Consider the following 25,515-nt stretch of genomic DNA (forward strand, 5'->3'; position numbering starts at 1 on the left):
TAACAGCTGGGTAAAATGATCCACTTCTGATTGAATTGAGCACTGCTGTGCTTCATGTTAAGCCCATTTTAAATGTTTTTTTTTTTTTATTATAAAGGAAAGTGGCTTATGGTATGATGGAACAGAGGGATTATTTTGCATTCCTGCATGTGGATGACATCACAGCAGATTTTTCCAGCTGTGGGAAATATCAGGAATTTTGCACAGCAGCTGTAAAATAAGCGTGAGCAAGAGAAAACTGCTGTCCGGACACACAAAACACAATTATCTGTCTCCCTATGTTCTGGGCACCCTGTGTGAAACACACTACAGCAGGGGTGTCCAACTTGCAGCCCTCCGGCTGCTGCAGGACTACAACTCCCAGGTCCTTAGCTGAAAGAGCATTATGGGAGATGTAGTCCTGCAGCAGCTGGAGGGCTGCAGGTTGGAGACCCCTGCACCACAGAGTTGCTTGGCTTCCCAGTTTTCAATTCATGGTACATTAGGCTTCCTAGTCCTCCTAGCACCTGTAAGTGACCAAGTGCAATACTTACAAAGGTACTACCTACCTGGAGAGCGGTAACTGCCACCTCATTAATTCAGCTGAGAGAATAGCATTACTGGAGTGAAAATCCCCTTTCCCCCTTTATATGATATCAGGACAAAGTAAATTTCATCTTTGTAGGCACAGTATTGCAGTGTGCTCCCCCCCCCAGAGTTTAACTGGTACCATTTTAGGAGTAATTATTTAATTCAAAAAAGGGTAAGAGAACATAACTAATCATGAAAGAGACAGGCAGTAACAAAAACATCTTAGTTTAATGTAGGTTTACAATTTCCTATTTTATTGGCATGAGTATTTAACTTAAAAACTTTTTTTTTTCTAGTATGGTAAATCAGTTCTTTATGGAAAAACAGGAAAAGAAAAACATAAAAATCCTCACAACACACTTATTTACATTAGTATATACAGTTGTAAGTCTATACAAAGGTGAACAACATGACATACTGCCAGTACATTTTAAATTCTGTTGTAGCTTTGTAAAGTGCAACAGAAAAAAAAAAATTAAACAAAAAGTTCTGACAGCTGCATTGAAATGGGTACATTTTTACCTTGTCACATTTTTATTTCACAGCATTTTTCCATGAAAAAAAAGAAATTTAAGCACCGATTATTCTTGCAAAGAACGTTTTTTTTTTTTATCTAGAAATTGTCGAAAAGTGTTAAATACAAGATGTTTTTTTGTCTTTAATTTATATAACAAGCAATAAATACACCATATCCAAACTTTTATTCTAGCCCCTGTACATAATGTGCTAAAAGGAATAGCAAACATAGGATCTTTTACTATCAAATTAATGCGCTCTCTTTCCAAGCAGTTCATTTGACTTCGAACTGAAGTTTCCTACCAACAAAGGCCACAGACAGTACTTTCAGGATAGCCTTACAGTATAAGACAGACTTCTGACAGAAGAAGTTGAGGAGGACAAGACATCTAGCAAATCAATTTTGAAAGCTGTAAAATCATTGCTGGTGATAATAACCTACTAGAAAAATTGTGTTATGTCTTCACTGTGATTCCTGTTAATGTGATCTATGATACTGTAAAGTTACTATGGGTTAAAATAAGTACGATTGGGTAGCCACATTATCGGACTATTGGCTTGCATGGACAGTTATGTACATATACCTCCTGTGATCTACTAGAGAGTCGTTTGACTTTTCTTTACCCATCTTTTTTTTCTAACTCAAAATTGCACGTAAAAGACTTAAAGTACAATAAAAAAAAATCAAAAATTGAAGTCGGTATACTGTACAATTTCTACAATTTCAATTTCGAATGGACTAACAATACAGAAGTGCTGTCTCTAAAATTTACAGAAAGTTCAGTTTAGGAATAATTCAATGGAATAAGATCTTATTTCATAAGTAATGAGTACAAATGAGGGTTATGGTCAGTTTAAAAACAGATGCTTCACGCATTGAGTCTTAAAGACTGATCTTCTCTCCGCCTGGAAGAAATATCAATGTCTATCGAGTCCTTTCCAACAATAAGTCTCAAACGTTTTGCTGGTGGGAGAGGAATAAAGTCATCTTCAAATTCATCATCATAGTCATCTTCTTCTCTTTCCTCTTCACTAGTAGACTCTTCGATGCTCTCTTCCTCATAATGATCATATTCATCCACTTCCATTCTTGTTCCCAAAAGAGACAAAGTGTCGCCACAGTATACTCCATTTTCGTGGAGTTCCTCAGGAAAAGACATTCTTTTCTCCTCTTCTCTCTTCAGTTGTATCTTTAATTTTGTTGAACTACTCCCTGATCCTGAGTTAAAACCATTGTTAAGTTTTGCTACGTATAAACTGTTCTTGTCCTTTTCATGATCTTTGCTTAACTTAATGCTAATTTTCGATGAACTCATCCCATCATTCTCTTTGTCTGTTTTACTGCTGTTACTGTCATGGCGCCTACGAAGAGTTAGCTTTGGAATTCCAGTGCTGTTTTCAAGAATTAGTTGTGCATCGTATCTAGTGATTCGCCTACTTTTTTTATTTTTGACAGTTCGAATGGTTTCTTTTGCCCTTACGGTTTCCGAACTGACCATGGGGCACTCATCCGAGGATGATCTGAGGTCTTTATAATCAATTGATTTATCTTTAATGGAATTTCTTTCACCAGAGTCACAAAGAGAACTTACTAAATCTGTCATGGCCTTATCGTTCTTTGATGTGTCATAACCAGATGTTGATATTTCTGTCTTGGAGGTCTCTTTCGTGTGCCTGGCCTGCCATGACTTTCTTCTAGACTTACAAAAGCCATTTTTTGAACATCTGCTGTCCCGTCTTTTTGGAGTTTCTGGATGATGTCTATTTTTATGAATCGATTGACCATGTGGCTCAGTCCTGTCTAAATGTATACTAGTCCCACGACTGCTTCTGTAACTATCCACTGTATTTGGTTGAAGCTTAGCATCAGATATGTCCATGGAGTTCCTTGTTTTCATTGAACTCCGAGTGATATATGTACACGTTGAAGACTCCTCATGCCCTTGAGCACCTTTGAATGAATTAAGTTTATTTTCTCTTGCTGCATGTCTTGTTAAACAACCAGTGGTTCCATTTACTTTAACTGGTCCCTCGCCCTCTTTATCCCTTTTTATGGAAACACTTTTATACAGAACTACTTTAGGTTCTTTAAGAACCAAGTTCCCTACTTCAAGCTTTTTAGAGGTGTTTTTCTGTTCTGCTCTTCTGTATGGGTTTCTGGTTTTAGTTCTCAAATGTAAAGGCTTTGCAGGCTTTCTCAGTCTCTTTGGTACCCTGGAATTATTTATATGAGTAGGCTTGGATGAGGTAGAAGTGGATGAAACTGGAATTCTTGACATTGACTGTCTTCTCAGTGTTCTACGTTTGCTATTCTTTTTAGCGCCAGCAGAAGACCTCTTGTTTGTTGCTGCAAAACACAAATAAGGATGAACATTAACAAAACATGCTTTTGTGAATATAAGAGATACATTTGATAACAGGGAGTTACTGGGGGGGGGGTGTTTGTGCGGGGTATTGTGCTTGGTCCTGTCTACATTAAATAAAAATACCAAAAGTACATTTATGGGTTGGTCTATGAAAAAGATACATAAATGAGTTTCAAAGAACTCTAGCTTACAAGTGTTGGATTTTTCCTGAGATGTGTCTGCATCCGTGTTGGAGCTGACTGACTGGCTGTCAGAGTTTTTGCTGCTGTCCCCGAGCTTTTTGAGTCTGTTTAAGCGCTTGTCTGTTTCCCTCAGCCCATACTTGCTGTTGATCACAGGTCCTGGTTCATGTAGTCCATTTCGAGATTTAAATGCACCCGTTCCCCGTCTGATAAATGAAGCACCAATGTTACTGTTTGCATTGAAGTGTGTCTTTGATACTCGCTATAAACACCTGCTTCGTTAAAGGTAGAACTAGAACATATGTTCCTCCTTTCCTATAAGAAGCTTAACCCTTTTCCAACCAATCTACATATGTACCAGTTTCCACATTAACGCAAAGTAAACTGGTGAATTTGCAAGAAACCCAAGAAAGGAATTTGGACTCTCAACTTCCTCTCACTGGGCATAAAGGGCACATAAAATCCTCTGGAGGCCCAGACTTAATGTTTTCACAACTGTAATAGAAGGAAGGGAAATCCAATAATATGCAGAAAAAAAATATAAAGCAGCTTGCAATTAGTTTAAGATTGCGCAGTCTGCTTTAAAACTGAAATAACAGGTAATGAGTTGTTTTCCGACTTAAACCTCGGAGATGTACTCATCTCCGGAGCTCAGTAGAGAATTCAAAGAATGCTTGGGATGTAAAAGTAAATTCGGTATGATACATCGAGGTACGCCATCAGGTTCTTCTATAAAAGTAAACCCATGGATAGATTTACTAAAAGTTATTCTTACACCTCGAAGTGTTTGAAGAATGTGTCTTGAACCCAAAACCATCCTTATAACAATGACATCCAACTCCAGTAATCATTCCTAAATAGGTGTTGGGCTTTGAGTCACTAGCCTTGGGGGGCCACTGGTTTATAAGAGTTTAGATACTGCGAATGAATGCTTTACAACTCACCTTTCACATGTATAACATTCACAAAATTCATTGTTCTCTGCAAAAAAGCCATCCCCATAATAGCAGGAAATTTCTTCTCCTGGCTCAATGTCGCGCAGAGCTTTCACGCAAGCAGTGTCACGGCCAGTCGATACAAACTGTGACAAGTAATAAAAACAAGATCTAAGCAAGGCTGACATAAGAATCATTATATCCCTATTAAGAGAACATCTTAAAATCCAAAGCCACCAAAGAATAAAAATGCTCCGGATGTTTTAATATTAAACCTACACTTTCGATTTTCTATGCCAGTTATGAAACTATTTCATATAATTGAATTATTACAAATCAGCACAGTTGGTAATCAGTGGCATGTTCTGTACTTTGCATTTGATATCTTTATGAAATCACTTGCATTTATATCATATTGCTCTGAAAGACACTTTATGTTGGCAAACCATATTCCTGCAGGAAAAACTGCTTTTCTTATTTTTCCTCTAAGCAACAGGCACACTTAACCCCTTATCCTCTTATGCAATGGATGTAATTCTGCAAGAACAAGACCTACATCGTGCTTTACATGTACATATTGTTTGGGGCATTTTGGCAGTAAAACGCAAATGTATTAAGTATCTCAAAAACCTTACCTTACAGTTAGGTCTGCAATCTGGGAAAGAAAAGAAATTACCATATGAGAAAACTAATATCAACACACACATACACATAGAAAACAGGCAAATCAAACGCGTCACTGCAACTTGTTCCTGTGAAAATAACAAGTAACGCTGTGTAAGAGCGGCCCTTAGACACACGACGAAGCATCCCGCACGCTTACCGTGGTTTATAAAGGCAGCAGGTCCAAGCCAAAGCTGAGCACAGTTTTTCCTTGTGGAATACATGACACTGAAGTCATTTTCCCCATGACGCAGGAGCATGTTTTCTTCCGCTTCAGAAAGTTCGGCAATGCAGCCTACTAGAAGTTCAATTTTGTCATTTCGTTTCCTGGACAGAAATAAACACTTTCAAACTTAATGCCACACCACAGCAGGCATACTGCCATTGTTTGGAAAAATCCTAACTACTTTCAGATGTAAAAGAAAGGAAAAACAAGGTAAATAAGAAATACTAGGTGTTGTAATATAGCTATGGTAATGGATTAGTCAAGGCCATTTTTTATGACTGGTCAGAGAAGGAAACTCTTGGCTTGGCTCATAAGGATTCACTAGAGGGGGAGTCTGAAGGAGTGTCGTGGTTTCAACTCCTTGACTTCACTATACATTGCAAAGGGTCAACTTCCATGGGTTTCTGCTGCAGGAAGAGCTAGGCTGGTCCTGTAGAACAGGTGATTAAACCAGAGAGTATTCTAGGTTTTCTAAAGCCCTTCTTGCGGGAGAAACTTGCCATTGTGAAGTGAGGCAGCTGAAACAAACACTTATCCTTTCTTACATGCCTACGTTATAACTGTTCTTTTAGCAGCACACACTGGATGGACAACGGGACATCAATCGAGCTTTAAATTCAATTTAGGGATGTTTTTAAGATGAACGCTCGTAAAACGTGTGCGGATATACATACCAGTCTTTAGTTGCAACTATTTTGGCTCCATTGTTCTCAGAGGAATATCTATTGCAAGGCAAGATTTCAAATCCGCTAGAAGGTGCAAACATTCTCAAGTAGATAAACACCTGTGGAAATAAATCGCCGTTCAGACATTAGTCACTCAGGAACACATACAATATTATACGTGCTTTAGCTGAATTCATTCTTATAAGCGAACACAACATACTGCTTTGTATATCTGACAGGCCTCTTGTACACAAAGCCATGGATCTCCAGATTAATCTAGAAAAGGTGTAAGACTCTGCATGTACGTTGGAGGAAGATTCTTTTGGGTGGCCCGGTATTGTTTTCAGCCTTCGATGAGCAGAAAGTTATGCAGGCACTTCTCTTCTCACGGCTCATGTTGGTTAAATGTGGATAGGTCTGCATCGTTAAGCGGTGCTGGTCTGTACCTTTCACCAAATGACAGAGTGAAATTCTAAACAAGAATATAAAACGTCTAACCCTTCTATGTCTACGCTAGTTGTTCTTATGACCTTCAAAACCCGAAACTCATGTCACTTCTGGGCTGAAGACTCATATTTCTCCAAAAAGAGGGGCTGTTTCATTGTTGCCTCTCAGAGTTTCAGATCCCCAAGGCTGAGATGTACTAAGTCATGTCCCATTGTCACAGTATTAATTTTAAGACTTGTATTATTGTGCATAGCAATGTAGGAGGATGGAAATGCAACCTGTTCCATGTAATTTAACAACCTAGAAGTATGATGGTTATACACAGTAATAAATAAATAACCCACGTGCTCCTTGAAAAGTTTTTCCTGCATTTTGTTCTTGTTAAGAAAATAGTGCCGTGCCCAATCGCCCGCTGTCAGGTTTTTAAATGTCTTTTCTAAATGTTCATTTTTCTTGAAATTTTCTATCACTTCCTTGAGTTCCTCCTGTCTTCCTTTTATTGGCCGAAACCTGAAAAACCAAATAACATGCGTCAAATATAGCTTAACGGAATCCACTTTATTATACAAGCAAGGCAGGCCAAGCGAAGCACAGTAAATACAACATGTATGATCTATACTTTTATTGAGGGACAACGATGTGTAATTATTACTCGAAGAGTCTGTTAAGCAAAATCCAAAGCCCCTTAATTACAGTGATACTTAGTAGATAGATAGCAGCCTATTCTAGATCTGGTACTTTCACCCCAATCTGGCGAGATCTGGCAAGGGAAGCAGAAGGCCACTTGCCTTACGGGCTGTTTGGATTTGGGGTCATTACCTAAAGCCTTTTTACGTATGTTAGTAGATATTCCACATAATTCCAGCGTAGTGTCTAGAGTTACAACATTATAGGAATGATTTACACCCTGACTGGATTGTTTGTGTTCTATTGATATGCTTTGAATCCAATCCCTTGTGGTATATGTTCCTTGAACAGCAGAAAACTAGTGGACATCTAGTACAAGTTACCTAGTATTCATTTTGTGAGTCTGAAATCCTAAGTAGGGATCCAAAACCAAACTGGTTGCAAGATCATCATTTTCACACAGTTCCTTGGCAGACATTCCTGATGATGGCACATAGCGACTTTGGCTTTCAAACGCAGAACCTGTTCCACTACCTGTTTATTAAATAAAAATAAACGAGAAAGATAGCAATTTTAAAGTGACAAAACTAATAATAATGCTTATAGAAGAAAAAAAACGAACAAAAAGCCTTAGATCAAATACAGTGGTATGACATACCGGTGACTTTAAGTATTAAACATAACTGTAAAACATTTTTTAATCCCAGTAGAAATATATGCAGAGACATACTTACACCTGCTGGATCTTCTATCAGAAACATTTTTACTGGCCCTCAGATTTTCTCTTCCGGAACCGGTCTGGCTCTGCTGGCTCTCAGTAGAATGTCTGCTTCCATGTCTCCGTCCATTCACTACCATGTTCTTGGATTCGCCCAACCACTTCATTCCAACATACAAACTGGCCCTGTCGCATTGAGTCACCCTCTAAATAGCCCCACGGGAACAGGTCAAGAAGAGTAGCTGCACCTGCAGATGATACAGAAGAATACATCATTAACAGAACTATCCAACTAACATCTGATTTTAATCATTGTAAACATGGCTTTTTTTGGCTGCTTACTTCTGCCTGTTTTCTTAAAGACGTGTCCTTCTCGCCAGCATTGATTTCCATACAAAGATATTTTATGCCTTAATGATTGATGACCAAATGCTATCTTCAAGACACCAGTTATACAAATTGATATACAAATACATTAGCAATTATGTGCATTGGATGTTCGGGGGGGGGGGGGGGAAGAAGTCATCTTGGCAAAACACAAGCTTAATGCTTTGGAAAGATATTAAATGTCTGATGTAGGTAAACTCTCCATCAGTGAGCAGCAAGTCCTAAAATGTTGTGATTTTTACTAGGAACGTTTAACTTCATAAAAAGTGTTTCTGAAAACAAGGGCATATAGAATTTTAAAGAGAAATCACAACACTGAATAGAACGCAAACGCTAGAAAATCATTCCGTTTCGGTCCACGTTTAACCGTGTGACATGCGATCGTTAAAGTCAGTGAAAAGCAGTGCATTCTCTTAGATAGTGGCCGGGGCGGGGAATCAGCCTTTTAAAAATCCTTCCAACCTTTACCACTAGGAAGCTAAACACATATACTGTATCCGGCCTGTGATGCGTTCAGAAAAAGAAAAAAAAAATGAATCAGCCCCGGTATCTAACAGCCAATCACAGCGACCGTTACAAAGACAGTTTAAATGCCCAGAAATGACACACCCAGATGTTCACGGCTGCATCCTTGTAAGATGCCGGTGTTTGACAGATACCGCCCCAAATCAACTGCACAATTATCGGGAAAGAAATTAACCCTTTACATTCCAAGCGTATCTCCTATGATCAGTACATTACCCAAACTTACCACTGGCATCAGACTAAACGGTGCCCTCTATATAAATATCAGACACCACTCCCAAGGCTAAGTATATGTTTTTTTAAAAAAAAATGGCTGATTAGGTTTCAACAGGGGGCCAGCCACTTGTAATGTTATTTTCAGCACTTAAATATCCCCCCCCCCCGGTACTAATGTCCTCAAACAGTGTGGATTCCTTTTAGCCGGTTTACAGCTATTTCATAAATCAGTAAGCCAGGTATATAAATAAACCCACAATCTTATTTGATCTGATGATGTGACCATTATTAGTGGGCTTTATGTCTTTCCCATACTGGAAACAAATGCTAAGATCCAACAAACTGTGGCTGTTTAGCGAAGGGTATTTTGAAATATACAATGTACAATGTTACAGGATCACAGGATGCAAGCGATTTATTTGACAACAAAATAATAAAAAGAAACTTGAGATACATTTGAAAATCAAACTTTTGTATAGGTTTGATTGACAGGTAAAGGTTAGCTGCCTTGGAATCACTATGAAAAAGGACCATGTAAATCCCGCTGCTGAAACTGGGGAAGGAAGCTTAGATCTAAGGGGGATAAATATACAGGTATTTAATAAGATACAGGTATTTTATACTAGGGAACCTATATGTTTAAGTACTGGCAAATTACCCCCCTGTACAATAAGAGGACCAATGAGTTTTAGGAAGAACATCTGTAAGCACAGGGCATATAAATCACAAGTAACATGGATCAGACTAACTATCGGGGGGGGGGGGTTAAATTCTATATGCTACATATAACTCAGGGGAAGTAAGTTTTTTACTATAATAGGTAAATCCATACTAGATGATGCATTTATAACTTGTATTTGTAAAGCTAGGAACTACATTCACGGCTGGGACCTTTAAACCTGGCAGGTCTCACATAAGGAGTGTTTACTAACAGATCAGGTATCAGGGTTTCACCAATCACCCCTAAGGATATAAAATAAGGCCTGGACCCCATTATAGAGCAGGGTAATGGACAGGGGAGCGAGGCCTCATCCAGGGGCCACACCATATAAACAATACGAAACAAGTACGGTATAGATCAATCACAGCCACAATTCACTTTGCCCAATACAGTCCCAACGCAAACAATAGGGAAACGCACGTATACATCACACTTTCCGGGAAATGTACGAAAATACACTCATAAAAAGAAAATAGTACCTTGGGATGGAGGTTGTTTAGGGGGTCACCTCTCTCTTCAGACGGGTCCAGCAAGCCGCAGAGTTGCCTACAATTATAGACTCATTAGGAAAACTAAAAATATAATGCTATTTTACTTTGGATATACTTCGGAATAATACCAAGTGAGGCGTGATTTGTGGGTATTACATGGTATATAAGGGGAAGAGAAGGGAAGGGTTAATGCCCCAAATGATGGCCCAGGAATGGGGGGGAAATTTTTATATATATAAATATATATATATTTGTTGGGAAACATTAACATTCAAGATGGCGGCGGGGCCGAGGCCGCAGCACGACTTCCATGGCAAGTAGTCCCTCACATGATGTGTCCTTCCGCCGCGGCTGGCAGCTCACGGCCAAAAGGGAAAGTTGGCGAAGAAAGGTGGAAGGTATAAAACTAGAGTAAGTCACGGTTATTACCGGTAGTCTTTTTTTTATAGTGCCTCCATGCGACCGCAGCTTGATGCCGGGCGCTGGTCGCTTCCGCCTGTCCAGGAGTGCGGCTGATTTTCCGTGTCTTAACCGGAGAGCGCGCGGATGGATCCGTGATGTAGGACCGGCCGGGGAAAGCGAGAGAGGCTCCCACCCACAGAGATGCACAATGTGACAAGTACACAACACAGTGTGATGTGCCAGGGGAGTACACCTAACTCAACAGTGTGATGCCACACAACAAAACAGGGCGTGACACAAACTCATACACGCAATATGACTGCTCCTCATACTATTCAATATGGCAAGAGCCAGCCAGTACACAATACACACTATATACCACACAAGGGACACTTAACTGCTGGCATGGCTACTTTGTGTACACTGTAATCACGATAAAATGACACAATTTAACTGTATAATGGTCTGAATATTAATACAACAATATAAGAATGGAGGTGAAAAATCATGCACCAACAAAAACATGCATATAAAGGTCAAGTACACAAGACACGTGTGGCATGCAGGTGTCTTGACATACAATACCTCATAAACAACACGATCAACAAATGCACAGTATTACATTTATACGTATCTCTAGAAATACTAAGTTAACTCGTAATTATGTTTACAGATTATAAATTGAAATGAGCAATATTTTTGTACTAGGGACCCAAATCAACAAATAATACTAATCTTATGTGCATAAAATTGAGGTATCTTAACTTTTTGGGTTGACATCCTGGAATGTGGCAGGCGTAAACTCTTAAAAAGTATAGGATCGCCTTTTATTTACACAAAAACAGTGATATGCTTCTCTCACAAGAGATTTGGTAGCCCATGGTGGTCATTTTACTGGATAGGAGCCTTCTCCACTATCCATATCTTGGGAGATAAATGCTGGATATAATGGAATATGGGTAAACGGCACTAGTGGCAATATATATTCTAATTGCCCAAACTCTGCCTTTTTTGTTTCATTATTTTGGTATCTAATCAAGTCTTATTTGTTTTGATTATAGGAGGCAATACTAACATGGTTTTGGTCCCTGTACTGGATCATATTGGACCTTACTTATTCACCCAACAAAAGGTAAATAGTGACTAGACTACATTTTTATTCCCGTATTAAATATTGTCGTATGAGACCCTGCCCCACATGTGGACATGCCTTTCATTCACATGACAACAAATCTTTGGTGTTTTCCCACAGATTTGGCCAATAGCAAAACATATATTAAATTATTCTCTCATGGGCATGTTTTATGTATGACCGTCTAGGACATTTAGATAATACTCTATTGTTTTTGGGAGACCTCAAAGGAAGTATTAAGGAGCCAGGTAATATTATATTAAATGAGATTGGTGGAATACATTCAGAGAGCTCTATTGTGCTCCTACACAAGTTTTTCAAGTATTCTGTACTACTCTCCCAGCAGATAACAAATCACAGTACTTGGACTATTGAGACTTTTTCTACAGGATGAGTCTCAACTGAGATTAGAATATGCTAAAAGCAAATAAATCAGAGAAAACTCTGGCAAAGAAGGCAACACTCGTAACCTAGACATAACATTGATAAAATAACATCATAGGATGGGACCCTGGTGACCTCCATAGAGGCCATTGGCACCATCCTTATGTATTAATTCCAGGTGAAGGCATTACTAGCAGAAGTGGTGACGTAGGAAACAACAATGATCCCCATATTCTACTTAGATTGAACACTGACAAATTGTTTCATACAGTGGCACAGTCATATTTATTTTAAATACTAAAATGCTGTTAATTTGTACATTTGGTTTGTGATGTGTACACTGCTTTTGATGCATATCTCATAATAAATGGCCTGGAGACTGGGCCAGTAATGGTGAGGAGTATGCCAGGGATTCATAATGTGGCTTATTTACTAAAGGGAGAGTTTGCAAGAAAGCTGTGTTTCAGCTCATTGACTTCACTATACATTATAAAAGGTTAACTCTGATGAGATCTTACCTGGCGGTGACAATGAACAGTCTAGTCAGTAAGAAGAATAAAGTCTCCACACACATTCAGGTATGCATTGTGCACTTCTGGAGAAACCTGCCAGTGCTGGCCCTTTATATTAAATAATGAAGAGAGATTTAAAAGCACAACTCACAAGTTCTCATGACAAATTCTCACTTTGGTGAATAAAGCCCTCTTTCTGATATCCTTTGGCTTTAAAGCCCCTTTTTAAGACTACTTAGGGCTTAAAATAGACATCATCATTATTTATGTATACATTTCAGGAAGTCTGAGGCATTATATTTAGGTAGATTTGGTAGGAACCCCTACTATCCCACATTTTAATTTTATATAGGCACATTTTCACCATGACTACCTGGGTATCAAACTACAAAAAAAAAGCCACAGGATTTATACAGTATAAACTTCTCCTATATTATCTGTGAATTGTTCAATTAATTAAAAACATGGAACCTGCTCCACTTAACATTTATGGGCAGAATTCATTTAATTAAGTTGCTCAGCTTCTACACACCCATCTATCTGACTTGATGGAAGAAAAGCCCCTATTGTATTGTATTTGCCCATGGTGTGCCCGCCATTATTACTCAATTCCATTACCACCTCTCTTAACTCTTTTCAAAACCAAGTTAGATAAATCACACATATTTCTGGGGCTCTAGGACCCATACTAATAAATGTTGGATAATACGTCCACCATCAAATCAAAAAGATTTTCCAGAATACCTTGGTGTAATTATCCTCTCTTATTGGGTAGTCCCCCAGTAGTACTAGATGCTGATACATGACACCGTATAACAAACTCTGACACGCTGATGGAATTACATCATACTGATTACATGAGTGGCGCATAAGTGGGGAAGAGGGGTGTCTCGTAAAAATATGTTGTCTGTTCTTGCTTTGCTTTTCCTTTCTGGATGTCAGTACTAACTACTACTAACCTAAGTAATCATACAGAGGACATATATAAGAGGACTAATAAAAATGTGTCACTTTCAATATGTACAGCATGGATATCTTTATCTGCTGGACTCTAATGCTACATACATTGTATAATTTTACTATTTTGTGAAAAAAGAACCGCCACTTCATGATGGAAAAGTGCTTGCTTAACAACCCTGTTGATTTCCTTTCCCTTTTTGGTTTATATCATGCTGCTGTTGTGTGATTGAAATAGTCTAGTAATGTCGAAAGGTGGGTTCCCCATCATCTTTCCAATTATTAATCACTGTCCATATCCTGGTGTGAAAAACAAAAGACTCTTTTGACAAAGGTAGTCTGATTTATTCCTGGACCGACCACCATTTCAATTAAAACAAACATCCATGATGCTTCCCCTTCTTGAAAGCATCCACAGTACTCACGATCACCATCTTCAGAGGCCCTGGGGCAAATGCCCCATTGTTAATTGGATAAAATGGATAGAATAGACATAAAGCACGATCAGTATCAAAATAAATACTACCCTATGGAGAATAATCCTTAACATAATTTGAATTATCCTCTAGCAAATGGTATTAATAATCCTTTTTCCCCATTTCATATGCATCATGGTTCTTTTACTTAATCCACTGTACCTTCAAGCAAAGCTTTCGGTGATATTTGACAAATTGCCCCATAGGGGAATCTTTAATTGGGACATTTTTGTCTTAAAGTGTTATTTTACTGCTTAATAACTTATTATTTTAAGAGGCTTTACCCAGCATGGAACTGTCTTAGCAAACCTTCTCTGCAAACCTTTAGTAAACGCTTTGATTTTAACAATAGAACTTCTATAAAGTGCGCATGTCCCTCAGGGTTGCTTCCTCAAAGATCATAATTTGAAACCAATGACAACAGTTTGTTAGAATCTTCATTTGCAGGTTTTAGGTGTGGCTGCTGTTCTTCCTGTTGTTGTTGTTTTTTTATACAAGATCAATGTTTTTTTTAAATGGGTGAGTAATTACAAAATCGCAACTCCTGGTGTCAATTAAAGACTCGTCCGAGGATGTTATCTTGCAAAAAGCGACTTGATCCAACATTTGGACCCTGAGCGACATCGTCAGAAACCTCCCTGGGAATAGTCCTCGCGGTAGACGGGCCGTAGTTCCATAGCCACGTCTAGGTAAACCCTGGTCCTAAATATTGGCTATAAAACCAGGGTTCCCAGATGAACTACCTCTCTGTAACCACCTCCGAGTGTGGCCCACAACGGAGGCAGTTCCAATTGTCATTGGGCACCTATCTGCAAATTCTTGGAACTGTACTGGGGCCAGGTCCCTGTTAGGCGCCAAGCAAGCAAGAGGTACATCAGTAGTGAAATAAGAGACAGGTACTTCAGTTCTGTAGACTCACTACTTGGGAGGTGTGTGGGAACAGACTGGGATGAAAGCTGTCCCTGACACTTGGCAATGACATCTGTGCAGCCGCATGTATTCAGCCAGCAGCCACACACACTAAAACATTGGATTGGCTGCACATTCGGAAATAAAGATGAGTAATAAACCCCCAAGTAAAGTAATATTGTGCAACAAATATTATTAGCAGTTATTAACTATGGGTACACAGGAAGGCTAGGTTTAATATGCAAGTGGATTCTTTTATTCTAATCAATAAATTGCCTGCACGCAGAAATACTGATATTTCATTTTTCATAGTTATCTTAATAATAGAGCACTAATAGAAACATCACAACATAGAATCTGACAACAGATAAGAACCATTCAGCCCATCTTATCTGCCTATTTCTCCTGATGTAGAGACCCAGACCTTAATCAGTCCTTGGTCTTGTCTTAGGTTCAGGATTACTTTTACGCCAATCCCATGACATCAGAAAGGCAAGTACATTTTACTGATGTCATTCTCTTACCTAGCAGGTTTTTTTTTTCAGGAGAAAAATGCTTGTTAGGTTTTTCAGCCAATAAATTAGCCAATCATCTCTACCAAATTTGCCATGGTTATCAAAGATAGATCCTGGCAGTAAGCAGTGTTGGGTGTTCTAATGGGTTCAGGATTGAACCCTACCAGCATCCACTTAGTGATAAGGCATACTAGCCTTCTAACAGCCCATTAGGTTCCGAACCCGAAGGGACTAGATATTTAAAGATCGGAACCAAGTTATAATTTGATTTGGTTTTGATGCTTATTCGGGTAAGCATCAAATCAAGGTTAGATATTCTATGTCTTGTGAAAATAGAATTGGTTCATCCTGGGCAACTCGATATGTAGCTCCAAGTGGCTTTGCATACCTCACTTAGAAACACTCTGCAGGGCTAAGGAGGGTAATGTGAGAAGGGAGTAGTAGAAAAAAACCCCTGCATTAGTTCATCAATATGATTCTAGCGTTCCCAAGCTTACGGTGAAATATTTAGAATTTGACAACACTTGTCATTTTTGTAACAGTTTTTATTGATAGTTTATTGATGTTTTTTCCCCAGAAATGTTTAAATAGCAGCACCAATTATTCTGTGCAATAAAAGGAACCTTAATTTTCGGGCATGAACTAGATGATCCATGGCTATTGCTCCAGAGAGACCTACATGAATGTACAGTGTTAGACTGCACTGATCTAATGGGTGTTTCCATGATCTCCCAAGCATGGTAATTGCTCTACATTCCAGCATGTATTGTGTCTCCCGTCAGAATGACCTAGATTTGGTTGCAGGGCTTACTCTGCTGCTTAGGAGGCTACAGAGTACTATGTGGCTTTTGTCAGTGTGATCACAGGCTACTTTCACTGGCGGAACTACAAGGGTTGCAGCGGTTGCAGCTGCAACGGGGCCCGTGCCTTTAGGCACCGTGCCCTTGTTTGTGTCTCCTCGTGCCAGTACAAAATAGTTTAACCATATCTGTCTAACCGTTCCTTCTCTGTCAACTTCTCTGGCAAGACATCATCGCCCCTTCCACTTTCGGTTGGTGTCCCCCAAGGTTCAGTCCTTGGCCCTCTGCTGTTCTCTCTTTATACTTCCTCTCTTGGCAAACTAATCAACTAATTTGGCCTCCAGTATCATCTATATGCAGATGATACCCAAATCTACCTGTCTTCTCCTGATCTCTCTACATCTCTCATGTCCCGTATTACCAATTGCTTGTCTGCTATTTCTTCATGGATGTCACAACGCTACCTGACACTTAATCTTTCTAAAACTGAACTCATTATCTTCCCTCCCTCCATCTCCACTCCACTACCTGAATTCTCGATCACCATTAACAACACGACTATCTCTCCTACTAACCAGGCCCGATGCCTTGGGGTCATCCTTGACTCAAACCTCTCCTTCATCCCTCACATTCAGTCCCTTGCCAGATCCTGCCGCTTACACCTAAAAAACATCTCTCGTATCCGCCCATTCCTCACCCAAGAATCCACAAAAACTCTGGTTCATTTACTTATCATTTCCCGTCTTGACTACTGCAACACTCTTCTGGTTGGCACTCCACTGTCTCGGCTCATCTTCCTTGCACTTCACTTCTCTTCTGCTTCCCCCCTCTGTGAAACCCTCCACTGGCTCCCAGTTATCTTTAGAATTAAATTTAAAATCCTGGTACTGACATATAAGGCCATCCATAATACTGCTCCTCCATACATTTCGGACCTCATTAGCAAATACTCTCCTACTCGATCCCTACGTTCTTCTCATGGGCTAAGGCTCTCCTCCTCACTTATCACCTCTTCCTTTTCCCGTCTACAAGATTTCACTCGAGCTGCCCCATATCTCTGGAATCTACTCCCAAGGAACCTTCAGCATTCACCCTCCCTCCCGACATTCAAGAAACATCTAAAAACCCACTTCTTCAGAGAAGCCGCACCATCTTAGCTGCTCGAACTTCTTTGTCATTGATGCAACCACCACACTACCTCTCACCCCTTCTCTATGCCTTATGTTTGTCACCCCATTTCCCTCTAGATTGTAAGCTTGCAAGCCGGGCTCTCTCCACCAAATTTATCGGTTTGTCTTAGTCTGTCAATTTTCGTCTTGTCATATCCCTTTAATTTATGTATTGTATTAAGCGCTGCATAAACTGTTGGCACTATATAAATAAAAGATAATAATAATAATAACAATAGAAACGGCCCTTCCGACCTGGACCACACTGATCCAGGTCAGGGAGACAGAAGTGAATCGGGGTCATCTGACCCCGCAGTGAAACCGAGGCTGCTTGCACATTATGAGCAGGCAGCCAGATAGAAAGCTGCAGGAGCGGTAAGAGGGAAGCGGGGATGGGAATGCATGTAGGTATGTTTGTTTGCATGTATGTTTGTTAGCATGGATGTCTAATTGTATGTGTGAGCATGGATGTGTAATTGTGTGTGAGCAGGCATATATAATTATGTGTATGTGAATGTATGTGTTGAGAGTAAGTGAGTGTAAATTTGTGTAAGCGTGTCTGCATATATGTACCAGAGTTTATGTTGGAAGGAGGGACAAGGGGCAAAGAAGGCACAGACAAGTTGTTTGGGGGCAATGATGGCACATACCAGCTGTTGGGGGTGCTGAGGCAATTGTCGCACCAGGGCCCTGTAGTTATGCCCCTGGCTACTTTGTACTGTTGCCTGGGGCAAAATCTTTTGTTCTAGCCCTTTGAGTTGCCTACTCATTGTTGAGTATATTAGTAGTAACTTTCCAAAACTCACTTATTACATCCATATACCGTGTTTCCCCAAAAATAAGACACTGTCTTATATTTATTTTTCCTCAAGAAGACACACTATGGCTTATTTTAAGGGGATGTCTTATTTTTATTAAGTATGGTACAACAATGAGAGAGACCCACATTGTTAATGACCCATGTATATTGAACCCATCCACCCACCTATGTGTATTGATTTATGTGGTGCCCCAACCACCCTGTTATGTACTTAGACCCCCTAGCCACCCCCATTTTGTATTTAATTGTTGTCCCAATGCAGCCCCCCCTTTAAATATGGCTCCCCTTCTGCCTATTACCCCAACTATTTTTTTTTTTTTTTAATACTTACGTTTTTGCTGCCATCCTTCACTGCTGCTGTCCTCCAACGTGCTCTTCTTGCTGTCACGAGGAACTGTTCCGTGTGACTCCGCCCCCTTGAGCGGTCCATCACATTGACGATGTGACGTGCCGCTCAAGGGGGCGGAGTCACATGGAACAGGACACTGGCGGCACTGGCTGCAATGGCATCTCGGTGTGCCTGCCAGTTTGGCCGGCCCACCGCGGATGCTGCAGGCATTAAAGACGGCCCTGGCGTGGCTGGATCGGCCACTTAAATGGGCGGCCGTTTAATGTAGATTCAGGGCGGCCTGGGGGGCAATTGCCCCCCCGGCCCAGCCCGCCCCTGGCCGGTGTTCACGCACGGCCCTGCCCAATGGCCGAGCCTCAGCTCTTCGTCCCACACCTTTTAAAACGTGGGACGAAGTACTGAGGTGTCAACACCGGCCCCTTTAACTTCATATTAGGCGCCGGGGACGGGAGGAGGCAGTCCGGGTGCCGCTTTCAATCCCGCTCACAGCCGCTCAGCGGCTGTTTGAAGGTTGATCTGCCGGCCCTGCCTATCAATATGTCTTATTTTCGGTGTATGGCTCATATAGTGTGCAAATACTTAGGAATCCGGCTACGGCTTATTTTATGGGTATGTCTTATTTTCGGGGAAACACGGTAGTTCAGGTATTTGATTTTTTACACTTCACATTGCAATAGTAGGAGCTTCAACCAATGGCTGGGCCATGCTTGATGATTGGTATTATTTGTTGTTAGACTGCCACCTACTGGTTAGAGTCACAATAGACATACAAAACATTATTTATTGATTGAGTTTATTTGCATAGAACTGCATGCTCTGAAAATGCCACAGTAGACCCTGGTCCCATGGGAGACTTGGCTTTTTGTTGAGGGATGTGGGTTGACCTATTGGCTCCAGCATCCATTTTGATCACTTCAGTGCTCCCTCTTTCTGCAGGGAAAGATCAAGACAATGGTTTTACCATGGATGGAAGTTACTACATATCTTCTACATACCTCCCAACATTTCAAAATGTGAAAGAGGGACAAAGATTCCCATGATTCTCAGCCAGGTGTCCACCATAATACTGGCTGAGCATCATTGGAAGAGTAGTCCACAGCAGCAGAGATTTTTTTTTAATTAAAAAAGGCTGATGTTAGCCTCCCTCCCAGGACCCCTACACACACTGCCTTTGCACACACCTGCCCATAAACACACATATACACATACACTGCCTTTACACACACATATACACATACATTGCCCTTACAGGCACACATAGACACATACACTGCCCTTACATGCACACATATACACGTACACTGCCCTTTGATTTTGGAACAAAACAGTGATCACATTATTCTTCACAATATTATTGTAAGAAACATTTATTTCCTTATTAATTAATGTAAACTATTTTTTTATATTTAATAAAACCTATGATTGAGAAATTTTTGTTTTTATTTCCTTTTATTTGCCAACCTGCCCATCCAGTTATGCACATCTGCCCCCAGGCTTGCCACTCTGCCCCCCGGCTTGCCTTATACCCCCCTATATGCCACTCTGTCCCATGATATGCATTTTAACCCCCTATATGCCACTCTGCCTCCAGAAATGCCTTATGCCCCCTATATGCCACTCTGCCTCCAGAAATGCCTTATACCCCCTATATGCCAATCTGGCATATAGGGGGTTAAAAGGCATATCATGGGACAGACAGCAGAGGTTACACAGTTGGTTACACAGCAGAGAGACTACCACCCCACTGGACCTCACTGCAGGTGGGTCCTTAATTGGGGATGTAGCTCAGTGGTAGAGCGCATGCTTTGCATGTATGAGGCCCCGGGTTCAATCCCCGGCATCTCCACTTTTCTGCAGTCGAAGTGTAATTCTACCAACGTGTTGAAAAATGGAAATCTGGATGGTAATTCTGGCCCAGTATGAAAATTGTCTAATCACTATGATAAGAAAAATTTGTTCTTTGGTCAAAGTGTTGTAGGGCCATCACAAACAAAGATTTAAAGTCACATTTAAAGATTTAAAGGTTTTGGGACCACACAGGTTTCTTTTCTTTTTCAAGATGTAGTAATAATAACAAGACTCTCTTAGATGAAAGAGCCAGAATAACCATTTTAACCACTTCAGTCCCCTATGGACGTACCTGTATGTCCTTAAAAGGCATTCAATAAAGCATTTTAGTACGTAGGGTATGTCCTGACTGTCTTGCAGTAGCAAGGACATCTCCCTGCCGCTGCACGGGAGATCAGGCAGGACTCCCCTCTGTCAGCATCGCTGTCTTCCTGCTGACCAATTATTTGTAATGGCTGCCGACACAAGCGCAGGTAAGCTGTTGCATACGGAATACATGATTCCGCAGTTGGGCATTCCCTTCTGGGAGTTGTCACTGTTTATGTCAACCAGAAGGCCAGCTTAGGACAGTATATCTCCAGCAGGGTCTCTCTCCGTCTACGGACTGATCGCATGCATTGACTTGCTTGGTGATTACAGCGTGATGAGTGCAGGGGGAAGACAGGAAGTGAGGGGGGTTCTTTTTATTTAATAAAAAAACATCACTGGCATAAAAACATATTCCAGTGGTCCCTAGAGGCATGTCTGTCCATACTGCTATGATAACTGGCAACAATCCTTAAAATGGGCCAGTTGGAGAGATCAGGAATGTCCCTTGTAATGAGCCTCTTAACTAGCTACACACCAGGAGGCTTGATTCCCTAACTGGGCTACTTGCAGTCAGTTAGGGGTGTGCCACCCAATTGGATCACCCAGTAGGGGGGGTTGTATGTAGGGGATGTAGCTCAGTGGTAGAGCGCATGCTTTGCATGTATGAGGCCCCGGGTTCAATCCCCGGCATCTCCACTTTTCTCTGCCTCCCCAAATGAAGAATATACACCAACATGCCAAAAAATTTGAATGCTAGAGATCACAAAAATATACTAACATTTTTGAATACAAAAGGTAAATTTGGCACAATATTGAAATTCTCTATTCACCATGATAAAAATTGTTCTTTGGTCAAAATTGATACTATTTGTCAGGTCAACATCAAGAAAGATTTAAAGAGATTTCGGGACTTGAGAGCTTTCTTCTCCTTTTAAGATGTAGTGATTATAAAACTACATTAGGTTAAAGATCCACTATAATAATTTTAAATCAAGATTAATATGAGGAGTCATTGTTCCTACCCATATACATGCAGGAGGTCACAGGAAATCTGTACTAAAATCAGCGAGGTAGTTCCCTTAGGGGCTCCCCTAGACTTAATGTGGGGCACTGTCTCCTCCCCAACTGCCATCCTCACTGCTAAGCTAGGATGTCATATCCTACAGGGCCAGACTGAGAATAAAAAGCATCTCTGGAAATATTTGGATGCCAGCCCCATATATTTTATTGTGTGGTCAAGCTCATGACCCTACATGTCACGCAAGGGGCGTAACTAGAAACCACAGGGCCCCAGGGTAATTTTCACCCCAGCTTTACAAGCAACTTTTCCCACACTTCATCTTTGCCACAAGATAGCTTGTCTGTGCCACCTTTGTCCCCAAACAGCTTGTTTGTAACCCCAAACAGCCTGCCTGTGCAACCTCTACCCCTAAACAGCCTGACTGTGTCAACCCTTTCCCCTAAACATCTTACCTGTGCTGCCTCTACCCCTAAACAGCCTGCCTTAGCCATCTTTGCCCCTGCATCCCCTGGGCAGGAAATAAGAATTTCCTCGGACAGTGTGCGAGCGCCACAGCAGTAAACTGCAGTCCCTCTTTAGGTAGCTGTTGAGCCACATAAACATCAGCCCCTCCCAAGTGCCGCTGGGCTGGCCCACCAGAAAACCTTGACACCCTGGCTCTCTGTCACTTAATGGCACGTGATTCCAGGTATTGCATATCGAGGCTGTGCTGACATACTTCCATTGGGCTGGCCCACTGAGCAGCAACATACTGGTGAACCTGATCATGCCACAGTATTCTGCCTTTGGTTGTGTAGCATAGGGATTGAAACACCGTGACACTTGACACTTCATGCATCTCACCAGTTGGGGATGTAGCTCAGTGGTAGAGCGCATGCTTCGCATGTATGAGGCCCCGGGTTCAATCCCCGGCATCTCCACGTCTTTTTGTAACCCCAATCTAAATTGTAATTCTACCACAATGTAAATGTTGTTATGTAAAGTCACATCTCAGCTATCATATGCATTAAAGTGCATATGATGGTTGAAGTGTTTTTTAAGGTTCAATGTAAAAAGTTTTTTATTGTATGTGATGGTAATTATGTCACATGGGAGTAACAGAGTTAGGGTAAAAGTTTGATATAGTGTGGTCCAGACATAAAAAAACAGAGTTTCCCCCCTGACTAGTAAGTCTAAGGATATTTTTCCAGGCTTGTTTAATACATTAAGTAGAAGTGCTGCTATCAGACTCACCTTTCTTGAAACCACATATTTAGAAAATAAAGCCAAATTATGTTGCTATTTCAAATTATTTTGTAAATGACTTGCATATGGAAGTCAGACACCATTTGTGGTATCCATATTTACACAATCATGTTGCACGTTACATTGCGTGTGATGTAATCGGTGTATTGTTCTGGTTTCTCTGGATGCTTCCAGGTTGCGAGAACAAGCTTCAGCAGCACCTGAGGCTCATGGGTGGGTGCCATAAACATAGATTTCTGGAGGTAAGTATAAAACGTGTACGTTTTTTGCCGAACACGTCTCCTAAACTTTGATTGTATTGTATAACATACCATATACAGTTGCAGTAAAAAGTCTGAAAACTTTAGATTAACCTGGACTTATCGGTCATTTAATTAGGATCACTTAAGTTACAACAATAGACAAACAGTCTGCTTCCACTAATAACAATTCTAAGTCTCATTTATTTTTCATCAAATTCTCACACTGCAGGGTGTAAATGTATGTGAACCCTTAGATTTGATTGCTGGTTTGCCCTCCTTTGGCAGCAATTCATTTAACCAAATATTTTCAGTAGTTGTGGATCAGACCTGCAGAATTTTTGACCATTTCTTTTTTAAACTGTTTCATTTCAGCATTCTTGGGATGTTTGATGTGAATCGCTCTCTTGAGGTCATGCCAGAGCATCTCAATTGAGGTCAGAACTAGACCAATTGAGAAGTCTCCTTCTGTTGAAACCATTCTGTTGTTGATGTGCTCTTGTGCTTTGGGTCGATGCCATCACCCAACTTCTGATGGGTCTCCAGTGTCCCAGGAAACCCCCTAAACAATTTGCAGAAGTATAGCCTTACATTCTTCACCAAAATGTTTTTATAAACTTGGAGATTCATTATTCTGTCGATGATAGTAAGCTGTCCAGGCCCTGAGGCAGCAAAGCAGACCCAAACCACGATGCCCCTCCACCATACTTTACAGTTAAACACCATTGTTGTTCATTGTCTTACGCATGCTAAACTCCTCAACTGAGATTTTAGCATTTTAGGACTTCATTGAGCATTCTGCACTGCACTCTTGCAGTTATCTTTGCAAGATGCACAGTCCTAAAGAGGGTAGCAACAGTGCCAAACTTTCTCCATCGATAGACAATTTATCTTACCATGGTCTGGTGATCATCAAGTCTTTTAGAGATATGTTTTAAACTTTTCCAGCTTTATCCAAGACAACAATTGTTAATGTTTGGTCTTCAGAGATCTCTTTTGTTCAAGTCATGGTTTACATCATGCAATGCCTCTTGCGAATGGCTAATCCAAACTGTGTAAGTGTTTTTAGTAGGGCATGGCAGCTCAGACCAACACCTCCATCTATTTGACTTAACTCCAGACTTGACCAAAAGGTTTGCATACTTTTTCCTGCAACTATGTGTACTTTACATCTTTTTGTGATAGTGTGAGACAAATATTGCTAGGTATCAAAGAAAGCATGTCCTATTTTATCTCATGGATTGATCAGTGTCAATTTGAGCTTGTCATACCGCGTAACGTCACAAATTGTTGGTGCTGATAAATCATCAGAATAAAATGCCAGCCATCTGCAGGAGTTCCTGCTGTGTGAAGTGCCAAACATTAAACACCTGAAATATATGCATGTAACTACATTGTTGATAAGGAAATTGGGGGAATGATATACCTGAAATGTAGATAGATTCTTTCCTGTAGAGGACAACAGTAAAAATGTAATCCTTGCAGGAGGAAACTTTGGGAAGTTGCTGTTAATAAAATCAACAGGGGGGTAGTCAACTCAAAATGTTTGTATTAGAGGCAATGTCCCAGGAAACCCCCTAAACAATTAATGCATATGAAAGTACTTTAATATACAGTACATTTTGAAAGTTGAACAAAAGAAAAGAAGATGTGGACGTGTGTTTGGCTAGAGACAGAAGGGTGGGTGTCACAGATCTTCCAGATCTAGACATCAAATTCATCGATCTATCAGTTGTTATCACGTTTAGTGTTATTCGGTTATTGATATTCATTTGCTCAGATAAAGAAATACACACACCTGTTCTCATAAAGTCTTAAATGTTCAAACTAAATTAATATGTCTGTTTTTTTTTAATTGAATATATATATATATGTACAGGTTCCTTTTTTTATTGAATATATATCTACATACATGTTCCATTTTTTATTGAATATATATTTGCATACATTTTCCCTTTTTTATTGAATATATATCTACATACATGTTCCTGTTTTTTTTATTGCATATACGGTATATATATATATATATATATATATGTACATGTTCCTTTTTTATTGAATATATATTTACATACATGTTCCCTTTTATTGAATATATATATCTACATACATGTTCATGTTTTTTTAAAATTGAATATCTATCTACATGTTCCTTTTTTCTTGAATATATATA

General features: G+C 40.2%; 1 protein-coding gene and 3 non-coding genes across 5 annotated transcripts; 3 read left to right on the forward strand and 1 right to left on the reverse strand.

Annotated features, from left to right (window-relative positions):
• Window positions 1–796: 796 nt before the first annotated feature.
• On the reverse strand, window positions 797–10,859 carry KMT5B (lysine methyltransferase 5B). Of its 2 annotated transcripts, XM_053449683.1 has the most exons (11): window positions 10,685–10,859; window positions 10,244–10,310; window positions 7,932–8,163; window positions 7,581–7,731; window positions 6,915–7,080; window positions 6,133–6,242; window positions 5,393–5,559; window positions 5,205–5,224; window positions 4,579–4,715; window positions 3,644–3,840; window positions 797–3,433 (listed from the first exon to the last, which is right to left on the reverse strand). In XM_053449683.1, the coding sequence occupies exons 3-11, from the start codon at window positions 8,080–8,082 to the stop codon at window positions 1,956–1,958; spliced, it is 2,577 nt and encodes an 858-aa protein (XP_053305658.1). In that variant the 5' UTR covers window positions 8,083–8,163; window positions 10,244–10,310; window positions 10,685–10,859; the 3' UTR covers window positions 797–1,955. The 2 variants fall into 2 exon arrangements, with proteins under 2 accessions (XP_053305658.1, XP_053305657.1); XM_053449682.1 differs by lacking the exon at window positions 10,685–10,859 and having other exon boundaries at window positions 10,244–10,542.
• A 9,595-nt stretch (window positions 10,860–20,454) lies between these two features.
• TRNAA-UGC (transfer RNA alanine (anticodon UGC)) lies at window positions 20,455–20,526 on the forward strand. The gene has a single exon. It is a non-coding gene; the product is annotated as a tRNA-Ala (tRNA).
• Window positions 20,527–21,461: 935 nt separating this feature from the next.
• TRNAA-UGC (transfer RNA alanine (anticodon UGC)) lies at window positions 21,462–21,533 on the forward strand. The gene has a single exon. It is a non-coding gene; the product is annotated as a tRNA-Ala (tRNA).
• Window positions 21,534–22,706: 1,173 nt separating this feature from the next.
• TRNAA-CGC (transfer RNA alanine (anticodon CGC)) lies at window positions 22,707–22,778 on the forward strand. Its single transcript has one exon. It is a non-coding gene; the product is annotated as a tRNA-Ala (tRNA).
• Window positions 22,779–25,515: the final 2,737 nt, after the last annotated feature.

Source organism: Spea bombifrons, chromosome 10 (assembly GCF_027358695.1).
Source record: "Spea bombifrons isolate aSpeBom1 chromosome 10, aSpeBom1.2.pri, whole genome shotgun sequence".
Classification (NCBI taxonomy): Eukaryota; Metazoa; Chordata; class Amphibia; order Anura; family Pelobatidae; genus Spea; species Spea bombifrons.

Bases quoted from the DNA above. Each gene is read 5' to 3' on its own strand.
- KMT5B (XM_053449683.1), bottom strand. From the start codon at position 8,082: ATGAAGTGGTTGGGCGAATCCAAGAACATGGTAGTGAATGGACGGAGA. The intron at 3,841-4,578 runs GTGAGTTGTAAA...TTCATTTATCAG, and splicing joins GAATGTTATACATGTGAAAG to ACGGGGAACGGGTGCATTTA. The intron at 3,434-3,643 runs GTAAGCTAGAGT...TGTGTTTTGCAG, and splicing joins TCAGGAAAAATCCAACACTT to CAACAAACAAGAGGTCTTCT.